Consider the following 21,024-nt stretch of genomic DNA (forward strand, 5'->3'; position numbering starts at 1 on the left):
ACTGGACAGATTTTAAAAATTATTTTTTTGATTGTATGTATATGCATACAGATTGGTCCCGTTTTTGTCAAAACCCAGTTCTGATGATGGGATCCATGAGGAATCGAGGGAACTCCTCAAATCTTAAAGGCATGCGTATAGAGATTCTTGTATTTTCATCAGAAAATCAAGCATTTTCATTAAAAACAGTCGCATTTGATGAAGTGGAACTGCTGATGATGATCAGAACAGAACTCTTCAACGACCCATAGTTCACGTTTGGCGATTTGTCCTCTTCGTTATGTGTGTTAAGCAAGTTTCGTTTTTAAGCCACATTTCTGTCAAGCTCTAGTTCTGATGATGGGATCCATAAAGTATCGAGGGAACTCCTCAAATCTTAAAGGCATACATATAGTGTTTTTATCAACAAATCAAGCATATACATTCATAAAAGTGCCATTTGAGAAAGTGTAACTGCTGATGATGACCAGAACGAAACTCTTTAAGTCGTTAAAGCGTCGGCATAGGTCGCGTTTGGCGATTTTTCCTCTTCGTTATGTTTGTTAAGCAAGTTAGGTTTTTAAGCCATATTTATGTCAAGCTCAAATTCTTAACATGGGATCCATGAGGAATCGAGGGAACTCCTCAAATCTTAAAAGCATACGTATAGAATTTTCTGTATTTAACATTAAAAACTGTCGCATTTGATGAAGTGGAACTGCTGACGATGATCAGAACAGAACTCTTCAACGACGCATTGTACACGTTTGGTGATTTCGAATTTAGATTTTGACTTGGACTGGGACCCGGACCCGAGTCCAGATCCGGACTCGGGTCCAGATACTCCAGATCCGGACTCATACCCGGATCCGGTTCGGACTCATACCCGGATCCGGTTCGGACCCGGACCCGGACCTGGACGCGGACTTGGACCTGGACTCGGACTTGGACCTGGACTCGGACCCGGACTCGGACTCAGACCCGGACCTTGACCCGGAAATCTATCTATCTATCTATCTATCTATCTATCATTACGGCAAATATGTAACAAGGGGTCATCCATTAATTACATCACACGTTTAGGGGGAGGGAGGGGGTCAAGAAAATGTGACATGTTGTGACAAGGGAGAGGGGGGGAGTCATAAACTTTGTGACGTCACTTTAACTTCATCAGTAACCGAAAATGTATTTAAATTATTTTATACGCTAATTATCATTTAAATAACAAGGTTTTTAAACGATAATCGTTTTTATTCGTTTAATTTTATTTCTTAATCAGTTTTGGGTTATAAAATTACTAATATTTCTTGTCAAAAATATTTTGATAAAATATTAAATAAATATTTACCGATTTCGTTGAAGAAATGTGACGTCACACCAGGGGGGAGGGGTTTGCCAAATGTGACCAAGTGTGACAAGGAGGGGGGGAGGGGTAAAAAAACCTAGAAATTCGTGTGACGTAATTAATGGATGACCCCCAATTATGAATCTAATACAATCATTTATATTCTTCTGCTTTCATAAGTAATAGCTGGTAATAGTTATTGATTTTTAAAAAGCGGTTTTCAATTAAAAGACATGTCAAGATCGCTTACCTTCTTTCAAGTTCTTTCTAATGCTAAAAAAACGAACTATAAACTAAATAAACCACTATGATTACCTACCATAAAATGTAGGTATAAAGTATGATGATGCCAAAACCCTCCCGCTCAAACCCCCGTATACTGCACCGCATGCGCCGTTAGGTTAGGTTTGAACTGCGATCCTCACAGAACCGAATAAAAGTGGGTTAGGTTAGAACTGCGACCCTTAAGCCCCCTCCAGACTATGTGCGTGAATCGCGGCCTGACGTCGCGGAGCGAACATACGCGAAGTTGACATATGACTCCACACTCGCACACTTCACGGTGATTTCGCAGTTTGGTTAGCGGCAATATGGCGGAAAAGCAACAGCTGATCGAGTTTAACTGTTAGTTATCTATGGCATCATACGTGATTTAGCTGTTTTTCCATTTTGTTTTATTGTAAAACCGTAGAATATAGCTGCTTAATATAATATAATCATAATATAATTAATATTTATCTTGCCACAGAGGAGCCAAAATATTGTGTAATGTGGAGTCTTGCAAGTTCGCGCTTCGCGTCTCCTTTGACGCGGGCCTAAATACCGACAAAAAACGGAGAACAAGGCGCGAAGGCGTGAACAATCTGCGAAATCGACGCCACACTCGCGTTCGCGGCTTCGCCCGCGATTCACTCGCATAGTCTGGAGGGGGCTTTACAGAAACGAAATGCTACTAGAAAAGTGGGTGGTTTTACCTCCTTTTCTACATAGTGCACCATTACAATACTCTTTCACCGACCGGGCCCCATAGAAGTCGGTTTTTTTTTTCTTAAAAATTATTATAATTATTCTATCTAGATGTTATATGGAATCTTCCCTGAATCGCTTGAAGCGCCTGAAGCTTTCGCGCGTCATTGACAGAGAAATAAAACATGATGATAATAAAATTTTACATTTATTTCAAGTGTTTTTATAAATTAAAGTAATGGAATCGAATTAATCTACATACATACAAACAGGCAACCTGATTTTGAACATACAGACGGACACGGTAAACTAACAGTAAAATTAATTAAGACGCGAGTCGTTGGATTGAGACCCGTTTAACTCCGCTACTTGAGACAGTTTAACTTCTTATATCCTGAAACAAGCAATATGCCATCATTAGAATTATGCTTATAAATTATGATAACTTTTAAGATTAACCCTTTGAACGCCAACACGAATTTACAAGGTTTTCCCAAAAAATCCAAACATATTTCAATTCATGTGAAGTTTATAGAACGTCTTGACGATTTCTTTATTTCAAACACTGTAGGTTCGTTTATTGTTTATTATTAAAAAAAATGTAATTACAGCGTTCGCCAATACATTACCATCTTAAATACTAACCAACATTACTTAACCTATTTTTTATATTCACTACACTACACTACTTAATTAATACAGCGATTCAAATATTCATTTACATTGTTCTACAAGCTGACCACTTGGATGCGAACACATCAATGTGTGGTGCGGTGCCATTGAGTTGAGCAGCGTGAGTGCGGTGTGTAGCGGCGCTTGGCACAGCAGAGGGGCTACCGCGAAAACCGAAATTCGCAAATTGCGGGGATCTTTCTCTTTTACTCCGATGAAGGCGTAATTAGAGTGACAGAGAAAAATGCCCGCAGTTATAGCCCAGGCCGCTGTCGCAGTCGCCCGTTTGCATCAGTTGCATACAGTCTTACCACCTCACACACTAGCACCACCTCACGCGCTACACAATCCACCCTATTATGGATGACGCCTAGGGTTAGTACTATTTATTATACTGTGCCTAGGGCGAGCTTCGCTACTGCTAGGTGTCGTCTGGGGTCTAGTGATTCGTACCTATAGCATGCTTAGCAGAAAACGCGTCAGGTACATGTATGGATAATAAGTAAATTGTTTTTTGTATAAGTGACGTAAATACCTTTACTTACTTTTTGTTGATTATGTGTGTTGTCCTGTAATTAATGAAATAATTTTAAGGCGCTACGCGCCGTTTTTGGCCGTAAACTCTTACTTTCTAGAGTATATATCTTCAAAACGGTTCAACAAAAAATTGTGAAAAAAATATATATGAATCTACGTTTTATGTACAACATTTGTAACGTTTGACTTTTTTCCTGCAACTTCTAATTTTTCGAAAAATAAAAAAAACATTACGAGAGGCCGTTTTGCGACTAACTTTGCCTATTTCTACTAAACGGTTTATTCGATTAAAGTTATTATTAAATGTTTTAACCGACACTACAAATGCAACGTAGAATAATATTAATTATCAATTTTTTTTTAAGAGTTCGAATATTTTTCAATATTTCGTGCGTATGTAGCTCGAAAAAGGCGTGGCCGGCACGGCACGGCAGTCGTGTGCTAGCTTTGAGACGAGGAGGCTGTGTCGCTCGTCGCTCCGTGCCTTCCTTGTATTCTGCATGCTTGTGCTGAGCCCAAGTGCAATAAAATTGGAGTTATTGTGGGCAAAGATTAAATAACTGCAGAAAGTTGATTTGGTTGTGACGCGCTTTAGCGCGCGTAACACGGTGTTTCGCAGCCTATTATTACAAACCTAATGACAATATTTCCACTTATGTTTGAGAAAGCTTCATTTGAATTTTATAAAAAATGATTTCGAACATGCGCCGACATATTGCCATTAAAATTTAACGTTTTTAATAAAGTTCGATTGCTAAAAAATAATAATTATGTAATTGATCAACATTGGCAACTTATGATGTAGGTATATACTATATAGTTTGATTCAGAAACCATTACATTGGACGAATTGTTACCTATTAAAATGATGTTAGTTTATTAAGTAAATTAAGTTTTCTCAAACATGCGTGGAAATATTGTCATTACGTCCCGTCCTTATTTGAACATTTATAAGTACCTACTTCCACGCATTTTTTGAGAAAAGTAAGTATACATACGGGTCATTATTTAAAGGGGTTGAATTGTGTTCAGACTCAAATTTTCAATCATAATTTAGAAAAATACAGTTTATTTTTTAAAGTTGTTTAGGATGTTATCACTTAAACTTATAGTGAATAGATTTTATTATAATTTATCTTTATTTTGATAATATTTTAAATTTTCTGCACGAACGTCATGTTACGTGGTCCGGTTCGGATCATACCCTGACTACTTTATAATATTGTTAAAAATACAATGTAAACAAAAAATTGCTGTTTACTGTGGGTATATTGTTCATAATTGTGTTATACTATGCATGCAACAAACATAAAAAATTAGGTCATTGATAAGATAAGATTATATTTTTTACATTTCCCGTTGTTCCAAAATACACTATCATTTTCGTGGTCACACTTATTTAGTAATATTTTTAACAATAAAAGGGGTCATAGCAGGCCTGTGTATCATCTTTGTAACTATAAAGCTATTTCGAAATAAGACTGTCTCACATTGAAGGACAATATCAACCGCAATCCATCGTTATTTTTGAATAATTTATGTAAATAAAGGTTCACGCGAAATTTGCGTCAAAGATCGAGCGTCAATTTCGTTACGGTTTTAATTTGGTGAGTATTGAGTAAATAAATATAATGTTACGCTGATGCTGTGTCATTTACAGTTAAATTATACAATATCGATTACATTTTCTTCAAACCTATAGGTTATTTACTGCAAAGCCGCGAAAGTAAGAAGTCCTCTCTTTCGTGGTGCTATAGATCACGAAACTGATTTAAGACCACGATAAAGATTTATTAAGTGTTTTCACCTATAACATGACGGCAAAAATTAAAAAAATCCTGTTCTGGAAGAAGAAAGGTGAAAAGCTAGAGAAAAATATTATATTATAAAACAATAAAGATTCATGAGAGGGCCTTAGCTGATGCGATAAATTTACTGTCCTGATTCTTTTCTGTTCTGACTCACTGCCACCAGTATCGCTTTCCGATTCCCTGTCACTTCTATCGTCTGCTGAATCGCCACAACAGCCAAAGCCAAGAACATCGCGTATACTTCAAACGCCATTTAGTGATTCTGCTAACACCAGTCCTAAAAATCCCATCGCTTCCGACAAACGACGGCTACAGACCTCACCCACTCTGGGCAACAACATGTGTGTACGTCGATCATCTAGAAGTTCAGCTGCTAGCCTTAATGTGCGGTGTGACGGTGAACCATATTGCCGTAAAACGATATTCAAAAATATATTTTCTTCAGACAGCGAAGACTGATCTCAATTGCTTGCAACTGATATCAGTCTTCACTGCAACTTATATGTTAGTCCTTAAAGCTATGTATTTAAGAGGTTACAAAAATGACAATTTGAAGTCATCATTTTCGTGGTCAAATAAAGTTATTTTTTTTATATAAACATCCGTCCGTTAATCTCCGTTTATACATTATTAATTAAATAATGCACATTGTTTTCACTTTATGAACGGATTTCCATTCAAATTGTACAGTTATGAGATTTTAAAATAAACAAAATTTACGACCTCCACTAAATGCATGATCTACTCATAATCAAACAACAAAATATCCGCAAACAAAAGATTATACAAGTATAGCGCCAACTGCGCGCCTCTGGGCTGTATCTTATTCTTTGAACCTCGTGGCGGTGCAGCGATACAAAATTCACGTACGATCGCAGTGAGCGGGGTAAGCGGGTGGTGCGGGTACAGAGCGCTTAGCTCCACCCAGACGCTCAAGGGCATTGGGCCTACCGATCGTCTTAAATGTAAAGTCAAATTTAGCTTTTAAGTACTAAACTAACATTATTTTTAAGTATGTATCTACTAACAAAAATAAGATCATTGTTATCTTTATTAAATAAATAAATAAATTGAATTGAATTGAATTTTCTGAACCCTTTCGAGCAAGAGTATATAAGAATTTTCGAGAGATATGCAAACTGTTGCACTCGTTTCTAATACCTACACTACGAACGAGAGCCGAATATAGAGCGCGCAGAGCTATGGGCGAAAATGGCCGAGAATTACGCAGTACGAATCCCAGTTTTTGAGCCGCCCTCTTAGGGGTCATCCATTAATTACATCACACGTTTAGGGGGAGGGAGGGGGTCAAGAAAATGTGACATATTGTGACATGGGGGAGGGGGGAGACACAAACTTTGTGACGTCACTTTAAATTCATCAGTAACCGAAAATTTATTTAAATTATTTTATTCGCTGTACATTTAAATAACAAGTTTTTAAAACGATAATCGTTTTTATTCGTATAATTTTCTTTCCTAAGCAGTTTTGGGTTATAAAATTACTAATATTTATATCGTCAAAAATATTTTGATAAAATATTAATAATACTTAGGTACTTACTTAATTCGATTTGGTGATTTCGTACAAAAAATGTGACGTCACACTAGGGGGGAGGGGTTTGCCAAATGTGACCAAATGTGACAAGGAGGGGGGGAGGGGTCAAAAAACCTAGAAATTCGTGTGACGTAATTAATGGATGACCCCTTAGCGACATTTATCGCATGTTCGCGGTACGTTAATTGTTGGTCAAACGATGGTCAAACGATACCCCCAGGTTTTCCCCAGGTATTCGTTAGATGAGTACAAAAATAAATATAATAAAAGTAGAGTCGTACTTACTTTTGCTTCTTAGAGCTACGATCCTCGCGCGAATCGTCGCGGGAGCGCTTGTGGCGGTTGCCGGAGAGGCGCTTGCTGTCGCCGGTGGACTTGTTACGTTGGACGTTGGACGTGTCGGTCGACTTGTGGTGCTTCTCGCGGTTCTTTGATGGACTGGAAAGAAATAGTTGTTTGTTTTACAAGAGGGCAAAGTTATTGTTTAACCGCTCGTGCTAATATTGATACCCGAGCAAGGGAAAGATTCCAAAATTCAACCACGAGCGTAGCAAGTAGTTCGAAAATGGAATCTTGAGCGTTGCGAGGGTTTCAAAGCACGAGGGTTAAACAAAATTTGCCCCCCGAGTAAATCACAAAATTTTTCACCACACCAACCCGAAGCAAATATTAGATGTAAAATAGCAAACAAAATCAATAGTAAACTGAAATAAATACTTTCAAATACTTTAGTAAAATCAATAGTGTCCGACCGAAACATGTTTTTTTGCCGAAACCGAAGGTTCGGATTTAGCCCCAGTTTCAGTCGAAACCGAAACCGAACCTTTTGTAGACTTGTGAAAATCGTTGAAAATATGTCACAAACCGCTTTTTAGAGGAGATGCCAATTCGTAGAAATTACCTTATTTACGATTTTCGTAGGACCGAAAAGGTTTATACCGGGTTGGACTAAAGCAAAGGGGGTGCAGCACTTAGAAAAAAAATCATCAGAGTGATGTTATTATGACACCTATTTTTCATGATGTTATCCTAGAGAATACGCTAAAATAAGCATCAACAAGCACCATTTTTGATATTTGAGAAAAGTTATTCCTACAAAACATGCTTATTTTAGCGTATTCTCTACGATAACACAATAAAAAATAGGTGTTATAATGACACAACATTCATCGAAATTCGAAATTTTTAGTCCTAGATTTTCCCCAACTTTCGGGTCAAATATCTTGGCCATTTTCGATTTTAGAGAAAAGTTTTTCCTACAAAACATGCTTATTTTAGCGTTTTGATTGAGTCTTTTACGATTACTATATATTTTGCACTTTTGGTCTAAAAAATTGTGATTTTTGTGCACCCCCTTTGCTTTAGGCCGACCGAAAACATCAAAAAATCACACAATGCAGAGTTGATTTTGAACTGCTCTAGATTGAGAACTACTGAATGGATTATTCTAAAATACATACGAAGTGAAGTGAGTGTGAATATCCTCTATATAATGTTCATTAATTAGGCAGAAATATTAAAAAATAAGAGAAATAGGTACATCAATTTGAATAGCAGTTAATTTACTGTTATGGGAAACTTCTAAAATACTTTTTTTTTACTGAAAACATACCATGTGAGGTATTAAATGAAAGCGATTTATAAGTAAATTACAAATATATAACATACTATAACATTTCCACTATTTGGGCGTTTAAATATATTTGTAATCAGCTGACAAAGGCCTTTCTTTTCATACCCCACATTGGTATGTTTTCAGTAAAAAAAATAGTATTTAGTAGGTAGTCTACTGTACCGCGCGAGCTCGGATTTATACCTACGATTCTGTTCCCGTTCACGGTAGAAAAGCAAGCCAGTTGGTTGCCACACGCGCTCACGTACGCACGTTACCGCGCGCCGCACTGACAATTTTTACGATAGTTACAAGCTACGTAGGTACTATTGAATTACTTTAATTAAACATGTAGTGTTTATTACGACAAATGTACCTATAGTCAGATATCTATTTGAAATATGTAGCTAACTTGGTAAATGATCATTTTATCGACAGTAAGATCTTCATTTTACACCGGAAAATAGGTACTCATTTATGCTCTGGTTATCTTATAATGAATTACATGTAATCATGGGTTCTCTATTATTTTTCTTTATTGTGTAACATTAATCTATATCTGGTTTTAAATGACACGAAGTTTTAAAACTAATTCTTGCTGGGTTCATTGCGTGGTTTATAAAACGGCGTAAACTCTGCGGTCACTGCAGGGACATATGACCTTTTAAAATGAGTATTTCGCAAACACTAATCTAACCTAACGCATAAACGGAATATTATAAATTATTGCAACTTGCTTAAATGTAGTTATTTAACGCTATGCTTTTATATACTTTATGGTAAGTTCTAATGTTAGTTTGATAGTTTGATCAATCGAATTAGACACCGGTCTTCACACGAATTAAAATTTATAAGCGTCGCGTCGGCAACCCTAGCGTTGTGCCGGTGCGCGCGGTGCGGGGAGCGGCGCGCTGAAGGTCAGTCCATTGTATTTTTGTGTAGGTATCAAAACGGTAGGTATTTGCGTTTTCTTTAAGAGATAAGTATCTGTTCGTAAGAACTATTATATAATCTGTGACTGTACCAGGGGGTGTCACTACGCAGTTTAGGTACATTTGGCCGGCGCCCTCCCGGGCAGGGCAGGCGTATGGCAGTGGGCTGCCGCTCGACCGCACGATAGTCGTGTCACGTGACGCTCGTGCAATGAAGATTCACCGTTCGTGCGCGGTTATAAGTTTCAATTTTGTTGCAGGCGGCGAGTATAGGTATAATTTTATACCTAAAGCTGACTTTTGTGAAGGAGTGAATTTTCTGTACGGTAGTACTATTAGTTATTCTGTGACTGTACTAACAGAATATACTGTTATTCAACTTGATGTACTTTTCTTATTTTTGGATATATTTGGTTAATTATTTTTAGACATAGTATAGAGAATATTCACAATCATTTTGTATAAAATTTGGACTAATCCATTCAGCCATTTTCAATTTAGAGCAGTTCAAATTCAACTCTGGTTTGCCATATTTTTACGGCGAAAAATATGGCACATGCCGAAACATGATTTTTTGGCCAAAACTGGCCGAAACCGAAACCGAAACCGAACCTTCGGTCGGACACTAAAAATCAAACCCAAATGAATGTTATTAAATATTTATCATCCAAAATCATCATTTATAAGTCAATTCTACCAGCAAACATAAGAAAACAACTGAAAATTTGCATTTGATTACTTTGCCTCACATGTGAATAAAATGCAACTTTGCTATCAGTTTTTGAAGTGCAAAGTAAGTCTTTCCGCAGCCGCACCGCCAAAGCAACTACGGCAACCATACTATCTATATCCATTCGGATAGCCAGGCGGCACTCTTAGCTCTAACCTCCGATGTCACCACATCGAGGCTGGTTGAGAACTGCACTGCAGGCAACTATTGAACAACCTTGGAGCCAGGAACAAGGTTGTTCTACGTTGGGTCCCGGGGCATGCGGGTATCGTAGTGTGGCAACACTAAGCTGTCATGTTGACACTTGACACACAGAGAAAAAAGCCGGGAAACTACACGTGTATAGGATAAAAGAATTATATGTAACTAGTAAACATTATACCTATTCAACACAACACGGTCGTTATTTAATGTTCCTGCCATCACCTCACAGCACTCCCACATTGGTGACCACCGAAGTTGCGCAGTGGAGGAGCCCGATTTGCTTGCGCGTGCGACTCGTGTCCGACGAGGGCAGATTCCTAGAAGTTTGGTGCCTACATAGTGTTTGGCGTCTTTGCACAGGCCGACAGCTGCCCCGTGATAGCGGGGTGCGAGCCGTGCGAGGAATTAGCGTCAGGTCGACGCTGCCCGGATCAGCACCAGACGCGTTACGCATTTCGCCGTCGAGATCGTCGTGCCGACTGCAGATCGGATTTGTAAGAGTGGTGAAGTGCAAGTGTGCGTAATATATAAGCTTTACGTGAGTGATTTTGCCTAAGGAACCGAACCAGGCCGTGCTACATAACCCAAGGGACACTTGTAAGTAAAATAAGTACCTTTTATAAAAACTGATTCCTACAACGCTATATAATCTCGTGTTCTACGTGTGGTGCATTATATCAAGCTGGTGTTCTGAGGACAATTAACATTTTAACCATTTCATGTACATCATTAATTAATTACCTAACATAACCCGTTTAACTCACCTTTGCTTTTAAATTAAAAAAAAAAAGAATTTTATTGTGTTAACTATTTTATTCATTCATGGACTATTGAGTACTACGTTTGTTTTGCCTTACAAAGCCTTCAAATTAACCTTCATTGCATTTAGTACATACTTATATGTATTTAAAAATAAAATCTGTTTTTGTATCTTAACCTATATTGCTATTTTTTTGTATGAATGTTTTCTGTGTTTGTTTATTATCATAACGTTTGCCTGTTGTACTAACTGAAATTGTTTGTGTGGTGTGTCATATTTAGGCCATATTTGGGTGGTGGCATTTGCATTTGAGCACATATTTTATTCCCCGAACCATGTCGGCAGAGGAACTCAGACAACAGCTGGCAGACCTGCAGAGCAGGAATGAAGCACTACAAGCTCAGCTGCAGGGACATCAAGCTTCCCCCCAACCCACACCTACACCGGCCACTGGAGATAAAGTGTGCAAAGTATCTGTAAAATTACCTCCGTTCTGGGCAGACAAACCTAAAGTATGGTTTGCCCAGGCGGAGTGCCAATTTCATGTTGCAGGAATAAAATGTGATATGACTAAATTCAGTCATGTGATTAGTATTATAGACCAAAAGCTGATTGGAGAGATTGAGGACCTGGTATTAGATCCTCCTAAAGAAGACAAATATGAAACTTTAAAAAAAGAGTTGATTAGACGACTGGCTGTATCAGAGCAGGAATGAGTAGAGAGGCTAGTTAGTGAGGAAGAACTTGGTGACAGCAAGCCTTCTGCTTTCCTCAGACGGCTCCGCTCTCTTGCAGGGACAACAAAAGATGAAACCCTCCTGCGGCAGCTTTGGATGAGGCGCTTACCAAATAATGTTCAGGCTATTCTTGCTGCTCACACTGATCTTTCCCTAGAAAAACTAGCGGGGTTGGCTGACAATATAATCGAGGTGTCACCAGGCTCGTCAAAAGTCAACAAAATTGACAGTAGCTGTCCACCAAGCGAGATGGCCTCGCTCAAAGAGTGCATCGAACAACTGTCCATGCAAGTAGCCAGCCTTGCTGGCTCTAACACCAGAAGCCGCTCCCGTAATCGATCATCTTCAAGAACCAGAAGCCGAAATGGATCCCCGGCAACTCGAAAATGCTGGTACCATAGGAGATATGGCACAAGAGCCAGCAAATGCGTCCCTCCTTGCAACTGGAAGGAAAACTCCAACCGCAATCAGTAAGTGCGGCTACTGATTGCTCCATGTTAAAAACTTATAGCCGCCGCTTATTTATTAGGGATAAATGCACTAATCAAAAGTTTTTAATAGACAGTGGATCTGACTTATGCTGCTACCCTCAACGCTGGCTTAAACACAGAAAACCTACTAACTGGGAACTCAGTGCAGCGAATGAAAGCAGCATAAAAACTTATGGTACAATAAAACTTACCTTGGATTTAGGACTGCGGCGCGAATTTACTTGGCAATTTGTGGTTGCTGATGTCAGCACCGCAATCATAGGATCTGATTTCCTGGCGCACTATCACCTTTTACCAGACTGTCACAAAAAGAAATTAGTCGATGGTACTACGGGTTTAAATGCTGCAGCCTCAGTCGCTATTACAGATCACTCAAGTGTTAAAGCCATAAATTTTCAAAAATCGGTATTTGCACAAGTGCTCACTGAGTTCCCAGATATCGTTAAACCGCCTGGTCTTCCACGCGTTATAAAGCACAATACAGTGCACCACATCCGGACAACAGACGGACCGCCCCTTTCTTGCCGTCCACGTCGTTTAGCGCCCCAAAAACTAACAGCCGCCAAGAAAGAATTTGAGGATTTGGTGCGCAGCGGTATTGCTCGACCTTCTGAAAGCGCTTGGTCCTCACCGCTACATATGGCTTTGAAGAAGGACGAGTCATGGCGCCCGTGCGGCGATTATCGGACTTTAAACGCGAGGACCATTCCAGATCGGTATCCCGTCCGGCATATTAACGATTTCACGCATAATCTCGCCGGAGCCAAGATCTTTTCAACCTTAGACTTGGTTAAAGCATACCATCAGATACCCGTAGCCGAAGAAGATATCCCAAAAACGGCTATCGTTACCCCGTTTGGCCTCTTCGAATTTCCTTTTATGACCTTCGGGTTAAGGAACGCCGGCCAAACTTTTCAAAGATTTATCGACGAGGTCACGCGGGGTCTCGATTTCGTATTCCCCTATGTTGACGACATCTTGGTATTTTCAACAAACGAGACGCTTCATAAAGAACACCTAAATATTTTGTTCAAACGGCTACAAGATTATGGCGTAGTAGTTAATCCGTCAAAATGCGTGTTTGGTGCCAGGGAAGTCAAGTTTTTAGGCTTCCAAATCAGCTCAGAAGGTACTAAGACTCCACAAGATCGAATCCAAGCCCTACTCGATTTTCCCCCTCCGAAGACCGTCCAGGGTGTGCGCCGATTTCTTGGCATGATTAATTATTATCGCAGATTCATACCCCAGGCTGCCCGATCACAAGCTCCTCTCATCGATGTCGCTGCCATAAATGGTAAAGGTGCAAAACCATTCTTATGGACACCCGAACTTTTGCTGCGTTTCGAGGAATGCAAGGCGAGCCTGTCTAAGGCTACCCTATTGCAACACCCCACCGACGGCGCTTCCCTCGGGCTTTTCACAGACGCATCTAGCATCCACATTGGGTCCTGTCTTCAGCAGCTCGTAAACGGTCAATGGTGCCCTCTCGCTTTCTTTAGCAGGAAACTGACCTCCCAGCAGTCGCAGTGGCCGGCATATTATAGAGAGTTGCTAGCGGTGTACGAAAGCGTACAGCATTTCCGCTACATACTCGAGGTTCAGCACGCAACTATCTACACGGACCACAAGCCGCTGCTGTACGCTTTCGTACAGCGTCGAGAGAAGCTTCCACCATCACAGCTGAACCAACTCTCCTTCATAGGACAATTTACTACGGACATTCGTTACATCAAAGGTGAAGACAACGTGGTCGCGGACACAATGTCGCGCATTGAAGCTATTTCACTAGACGTTGATTACGTGGCACTCGCTAAATCACAAGAGTCCGACCAAGACCTCGCGATTTTGTACCAAGGAAATTCCAGCCTTAACCTAACAAGGATCACACTTCCTGGCACAGAAACTTCCATCCAGTGTGACGTATCAACTGGAAAGCCCCGTCCCTACTTAACCCCTTCGTTTCGCCGAGCAGCATTCGAACAGTTGCATAACCTCAGTCACCCGGGAGTCCGCGCCACCATTAAATTGCTGACGAGCCGATATGTTTGGCCATCAATTAAAAACGACGTACGAAGATGGGCCCAGTCGTGCCTCGAGTGCCAACGAGCTAAAGTGACACGTCACATCTCAGCACCCATCGGCCACATTCCTCAGCCATCCGGACGTTTTCAGCACATTCACATAGATATTGTGGGACCAATTCCAGTGTGTAATGAATTTCGTTACTGTTTGACGGCCATAGATAGAGTCTCAAGATGGCCGGAAGTATGGCCCATGCGTACTATCACGGCGGAGGAAGTAGCTGATACATTCATACGAGAGTGGGTGTCTCGTTTCGGCGTGCCGTCAATAATTACAACAGACCAAGGAACTCAATTTGAGTCCGATCTGTTCCGCCGCCTCACACAAACCTTTTCCTCGAAGCGCATCAGGACAACCGCATACCACCCGTGCGCCAATGGTATGATCGAGCGAGTCCATCGGCAGCTGAAGGCCGCTCTCATGTGCCACGCCGATTCTTGGGTAAGAGCTCTACCTCTCGTTCTACTAGGCATGCGGACAGCATTCAAAGAAGACCTTAATGCTACTGCCGCGGAAATGGTCTACGGCGAAAGCTTGCGTTTACCAGGAGATATGTTAAATCCTGCCCTAGCGAGAATGGAAGACCCAGCCGACTATGTCACCCAACTTCGACGAAAAATGGCAGCTCTACAGCCTATTCCAGCCTCACGTCATTCGAAACCAGCTATCTTCATCTCCAAAGCCTTGTCATCAGCGACTCACGTTTTTCTGCGCGACGACACTGTTCGCCGCCCATTACAACCTCCTTACACAGGCCCATACGAAATTGTATCTCGGTCATCCGACGGCAAAACTCTGACACTCCGCATCAAGAGTAGGGAGGTCGCGGTAAGCGTCGACCGAGTAAAGCCAGCCTTCATTGAGGCGAGTGCTACAGAACCGGAAGCCAGGGCACATATTCAGAATAAATTACCCGTTCCTAAGCCTATTGTCAAGCCAGCCGGAGTCCAATCGCCTAAACCTCCTTGCACGGATGAACCCGTCAAAGCTCCCGCGGATGCCACTACCCAAATGCCACCTATCACGCGATCTGGTAGAAAGGTGACATTTAGCAAACGTGATGATTTTTGTTATTTCTAATCGCCTAATGGGTTATTTCTCTCCGTGGGGGGGTGGTGTGGCAACACTAAGCTGTCATGTTGACACTTGACACACAGAGAAAAAAGCCGGGAAACTACACGTGTATAGGATAAGAGAATTATATGTAACTAGTAAACATTATACCTATTCAACACAACACGGTCGTTATTTAATGTTCCTGCCATCACCTCACAGCACTCCCACAGTAGGAAACGAGAAGGCCGATGAACTCGCGCGAGCAGGGGCTAAGGGGAAGAACTACAGTCCTGAGCCCTTTTGTGGTATCCCCAAAAGCCTAACGCGGCTCACCCTAAAGACCTACTGTCACTACAAAACCATTCAACTCTGGAGAGAAACAACAGATTTGAACCATTCCAAAGCGCTTATCAAGGCCTTCAGCAAAAAGGCGTCCTCGAACGCCTTAGACTTGTCTAGGAACCAACTGCGCAACTTGGTAAGGGTGCTTACCGGGCATTGCGGCCTAAATAAGCACATGCGCACCATGGGGAAACGTGACATAGGGCGGTGCAGACTCTGCATGGAGGCGGAGGAGACGCCCTTGCACATCCTCACAGAGTGCCCTTGCCTAATGCGTACTCGTGACCTAATCTTGGGCGGACACATATTACGCCCGGAGGAGGTAAAGTCTCTCGAGACCAAAAGGATCCTGCAGCTATTCGAAGTTGCAGGGTTGGATCGAGAGTTGTAATAGGTGGCGATCACAATAGATCAGGAATGGTCGCAGTGATACATAGGCTTTGGAGCCTTATATAGCCCCTAATAAAGAAGAAGAAGAAGAAGAAGTCTTTCCGAGCTGGTGTGGTGAAAATGTATATATTTCTTAGTGTTTTCGTTGCTAACTGTATTGTAAGGTGCGTTTAGATCTGGCTAGGGTTGCCAGATCGAAAGGCGCTATTATCGGGAAACAATATCAATTTTTCGGGATTTTGGGACTTAATCGGGAAAAAAAAAATTAGAGATGCCACGATTGCCACGATGCCATGATTCGGCAACTATTCGGTATTTGGCCTATTCGGACACTTTGCCCAATATTCGGTATTCGGCCAAATGTTGCCTACTATTCGGCCGAATACCGAATATCTGTTGCATCTACCTAAAAAGAAAAATTACAAAAAAAATTACCAAAAATTTAATATTTAAAATGTACCTATTCTTGGAAAGTAGTTAAATACGAAGGCACTTTTTTGAGCATTTATCGATTACAAAATATTTTATTTTTATCATGGGTCTGATTTGATTGACACTAATATACATTCATTAATTCTGTTCAACATAAAAATATATCTTAGCAAACGTAGTGCTTTATTTGATGGCGAACAGTTTGCATAATAATTGTGACTCAAAATGTTCGCATGTCATGCCGAATATTCGGTCGCCGAATATTCGGTATTCGGCCGAGAGAGGGGCCGAATATTCGGTATTCGGCCGAGAGAGGGGCCGAATATTCGGTATTCGGCCAAATTCACTATTCGGGGCATCTCTAAAAAAAATACATTCAAATTAAAGTAATTGTCACTACGTCAGCTCGCTCGCTCGACGACAGTTCGGAACTTGAAATTATTGTTTTATAACGTGAAGCTGTTTTTCGGGACAGTTTACACTTTGTCGGGAATCGGGAACACCTGCTAAAAATCGGGAGAATCCCGCCAAATCCCGACCATCTGGTAACCCTAGATCTGGCTAATGCGCCTCTCCGAAAGTCTGATCGTATCATGCGTAGTGGGATCATACAGAAAATAGGTTCTCTAGAAAAGTTCAGACCTAATAAAATGCACAGAGCCATATTAGAAAAAGCACTATTTCATTTTCTAGATTTGGACGCGCCTATAATATCGAGGCCGATGTACGTCTAATTCTGATAATAAATACTCGTAAGAGGAATAATATAATATACGACAAATTCTCGTAAGTTGAAAATTATTGCCGCAATGCGACTTATCGCGGCTTACCATGGCATAGTTGTAAAAGCAAATCTATGGCGGGTATACTAAATTATTCATAATTTGTATAATTTTAAAAAGCATAAATTCCTTTTAGTAGTTAACAACCATGGCAATGAAGAACATAGCTCAATATTAGGGTTCCGTACCCAAAGGGTAAAACGGGACCCTATTACTAAGACTTCGCTGTCCGTCCGTCCGTCCGTCCGTCCGTCCGTCCGTCCGTCCGTCCGTCCGTCCGTCCGTCCGTCCGTCCGTCTGTCACCAGGCTGTATCTCACGAACCGTGATAGCTAGACAGTTGAAATTTTCACAGATGATGTATTTCTGTTGCCGCTATAACAACAAATACTAAAAACAGAATAAAATAAAGATTTAAATGGGGCTCCCATACAACAAACGTGAGTTTTGACCAAAGTTAAGCAACGTCGGGAGTGGTCAGTACTTGGATGGGTGACCGTTTTTTTTTTTGCTTTTTTTTGTTTTTTTTTTTTTATATGGTACGGAACCCTTCGTGCGCGAGTCCGACTCGCACTTGCCCGATTTTTAATAGAACATGAACATAAAACAAGGACAGTAACCGCGCGAAAATTTGAAGTTCCCCGGGTTAGTAATTATTTTGGTGACAGAACTCTTAGGAAAAGACTTCCGTATTTCCTAAATAGTCTACCCGAGAATATTCGGCATGAGCCAAATAAGAAAAAATTCAAAAGCGCATTAAAACTGTACCTACTACAAACACTTAAGTGACAATTGCATGCGTGCAAGTGTCACTTAAGTGCTTATATTATCCTCCTGGGGTTCAAAGTGATAATACTAGGACAAAATCAGTTTGCAGTGAAAGCCCAAGAATTTAAACAGAGACTTGGAGCATTGACCCACTGTGATAGTACTAAAACAAAATATTTACTGGCACCTGGTATTTTTATATTACCCGCCATGTCATCTCTACATTGTCGGTTAGTCTGTGGATATATTTGGCATTGTGGCAGCACTGCTTAAAGTGAGCGGGGAGGGGTATCTTCGGTCTTCTGTCACGAAACGTCGCAGCAATGACACGTGAAACGAGAAGAGGTTAGTTCAACTTATTAATATCTTTGAAATCTTTATTTGTAACTTTCTGTATTTTGTATTGATTTGAGAAAAACTAATAATGTTTGTGTAAATACTGTTATTTCACCGCAATGTCGTCATATTCGATATGTATTTTTGACGATAATTTATTTGTACTAGTACTAGTATGCTGCGCGGGTATACAATAAGTTGCTTTTAGGGTTCCGTACCCAAAGGGTAAAACGGGACCCTATTACTAAGACTTCGCTGTCCGTCCGTCCGTCCGTCCGTCCGTCCGTCCGTCCGTCTGTCACCAGGCTGTATCTCACGAACCGTGATAGCTAGACAGTTGAAATTTTCACAGATGATGTATTTCTGTTGCCGCTATAACAACAAACACTAAAAACAGAATAAAATAAAGATTTAAGTGGGGCTCCCATACAACAAACGTGATTTTTGACCGAAGTTAAGCAACGTCGGGCGGGGTCAGTACTTGGATGGGTGACCGTTTTTATAGATAATGGTACGGAACCCTTCGTTTGCGAGTCCGACTCCCACTTGTTTAGTAATATTATGTGTAGAAATTGACATAAGTATCCTACGTGATTATTCAATTCCTATCGTAAAAAAGGCCAATAATGGTAATTACTAGTATTGTTATCGTGTTTATTTTTTGTTAAATTCCCATTCTCAGAAAGATTTTTGAGTTTTTATTTAGAAAAAGGCCAATTATGAGACTTTATGATACAAATATTATTGTTTTATTATTGATTTTGATGAAAAAATTTTAATTTTATGTGTAATATTTGAGCTTTCTAAAACAAAGAAACCTTATTATCGTAACTTAGATAAAGCTGAAAGCTATTTTTGTTGATCTCTACTAGTATTAAGTGTTTAAACACAACCTTTTTATAAGATTTTGAAGACTGTTCGATTCGGTGTAGATTATATGTGTCAGCCCAATGTGCTGAATAAAGAACAAAAGATATTGGTGTTTTTTCTTTTTGTCTGTCAAGCCTAAATCAATATTATAACACCCCTAAAATATGACAGCTAAATATATGTATATGTTGCGGTTAAATAGATACGATCAATTTTTGGTCTGGGCGTTCAGTACTTTATTAATTAGTTCTAATATTAGGACGTTGGGTCTTCCTCGGAAGTACCCTCTTCGAAACTGGGTCGTAGGAGGTTAAAATATCTGGGAGACCGAGCTTTGCTCGGAAAACATAAAAACTCAAAAACGCGCGTTTTCCCAGAGATAAGACCTAGCTAGATCGATTTATCGCCCCCGAGAACCCCCATATAGCAAATTTCATCGAAATCGTTAGAGTCGTTACCGAGATCCCCGAAATATATATACATATAAATAAATAAACAAGAATTGCTCGTTTAAAGGTATAAGATATATTAAATAATAATTAAGTATAATATACCTACGTGTATGTAGAGACTTTTACCTGCAGGCAAACTGTAAATACAGTTTTGCAGGGATCTGTATAGATTCAAGCTCTGTACTGTGTATTAATAAATAAATAATAATAAAATAATAATAATTAGTAATATTTTGAACCTTACCTGCTGCTACTATTCGCCGGGCTCTTATGGCTCGACCTCTTGTGATTAGAGCTGGAACTCTTGTGATTCGAACTCGAGCTCTTATGATTCGAACTGGAGCTTTTTCTGCATTGTAAACAAAGTTCAAGGATAGAAATAACGCAATTCCTTTCAGGCTTTCACGCTAACTATAGTCTAACTACAGATTGCAATTTATTCCATACTTTCCATAGCAACAACAGTTGTTTACATACCTGTCTCTAAAGCTCTCCCTCTGGGTGGCAGAGTTGGTCTGTTGCATGGTCTCTATCTGCTGCGTGACCTCTTCAATCCAGCGGCAGTTGACCAGCTCATGTAGGTGCAAGGAGGCACGGCAGTGAGGGCACTGCGAGCGCGAACGCTTCGCCGTCAGCCACCGCCGAACGCAGGCATAGCAGAACAGCTTCGAGCAGTGCGGACACAGGTGCGCGTCCACCAGCTTGTCCATACATATGAAGCAGCGGAACACCTCCGCCAACGTCTACAAAAATACCCAAACTCGTAAAACACATCCCCTAACTGTTCAACAAAATCTAGGCCAACAATTACCTACCTCCACAATCTGCTCCTCGCCATTTCCATTCCCTTTGTCTCCCCTCGAGGCCATATTTAGGGATTTACTTTCCTTATTCCGGATCCAAACGGTTTATCACCATAATTTAGACATTCATTATCATACTCTTGTTCGGAAAAAAAAAACAATTAGACATTTCACAATACGCTCGTCAACGAGTTCATAGTTCATACGATGCCTTAGAGAATATGACCAAAGACATATTGATATGACCAAGAGATTATATCCTCTAAGTACGATGCAGTACGAAAGGAACCGAGAAACAAACCAACCATACTTATTACTCGACTGCCCAAACAAAAAGAGTGTAATTATTGTTTCCAGCGTTCATGCTTGTATGGTTTGT

At 40.4% G+C, this 21,024-nt stretch overlaps 1 protein-coding gene and 1 long non-coding RNA gene across 2 annotated transcripts; both read right to left on the reverse strand.

Moving 5' to 3' along the window:
- Positions 1-2,482: 2,482 nt before the first annotated feature.
- On the reverse strand, positions 2,483-7,270 carry LOC134792729 (uncharacterized). The gene is made up of 2 exons (XR_010144471.1): positions 7,153-7,270; positions 2,483-2,684 (listed from the first exon to the last, which is right to left on the reverse strand). It is a non-coding gene; the product is annotated as an uncharacterized LOC134792729 (long non-coding RNA).
- A 12,192-nt stretch (positions 7,271-19,462) lies between these two features.
- Positions 19,463-20,837, reverse strand: LOC134793044 (E3 ubiquitin-protein ligase TRIM37-like). Its single transcript, XM_063764569.1, has 3 exons — positions 20,658-20,837; positions 20,320-20,585; positions 19,463-19,475 (listed from the first exon to the last, which is right to left on the reverse strand). The coding sequence occupies exons 1-3, from the start codon at positions 20,709-20,711 to the stop codon at positions 19,463-19,465; spliced, it is 333 nt and encodes a 110-aa protein (XP_063620639.1). The 5' UTR covers positions 20,712-20,837.
- Between the last annotated feature and the right edge of the window lie 187 nt (positions 20,838-21,024).

This window comes from Cydia splendana, chromosome 8 (assembly GCF_910591565.1).
Source record: "Cydia splendana chromosome 8, ilCydSple1.2, whole genome shotgun sequence".
Lineage (NCBI taxonomy): Eukaryota > Metazoa > Arthropoda > Insecta > Lepidoptera > Tortricidae > Cydia > Cydia splendana.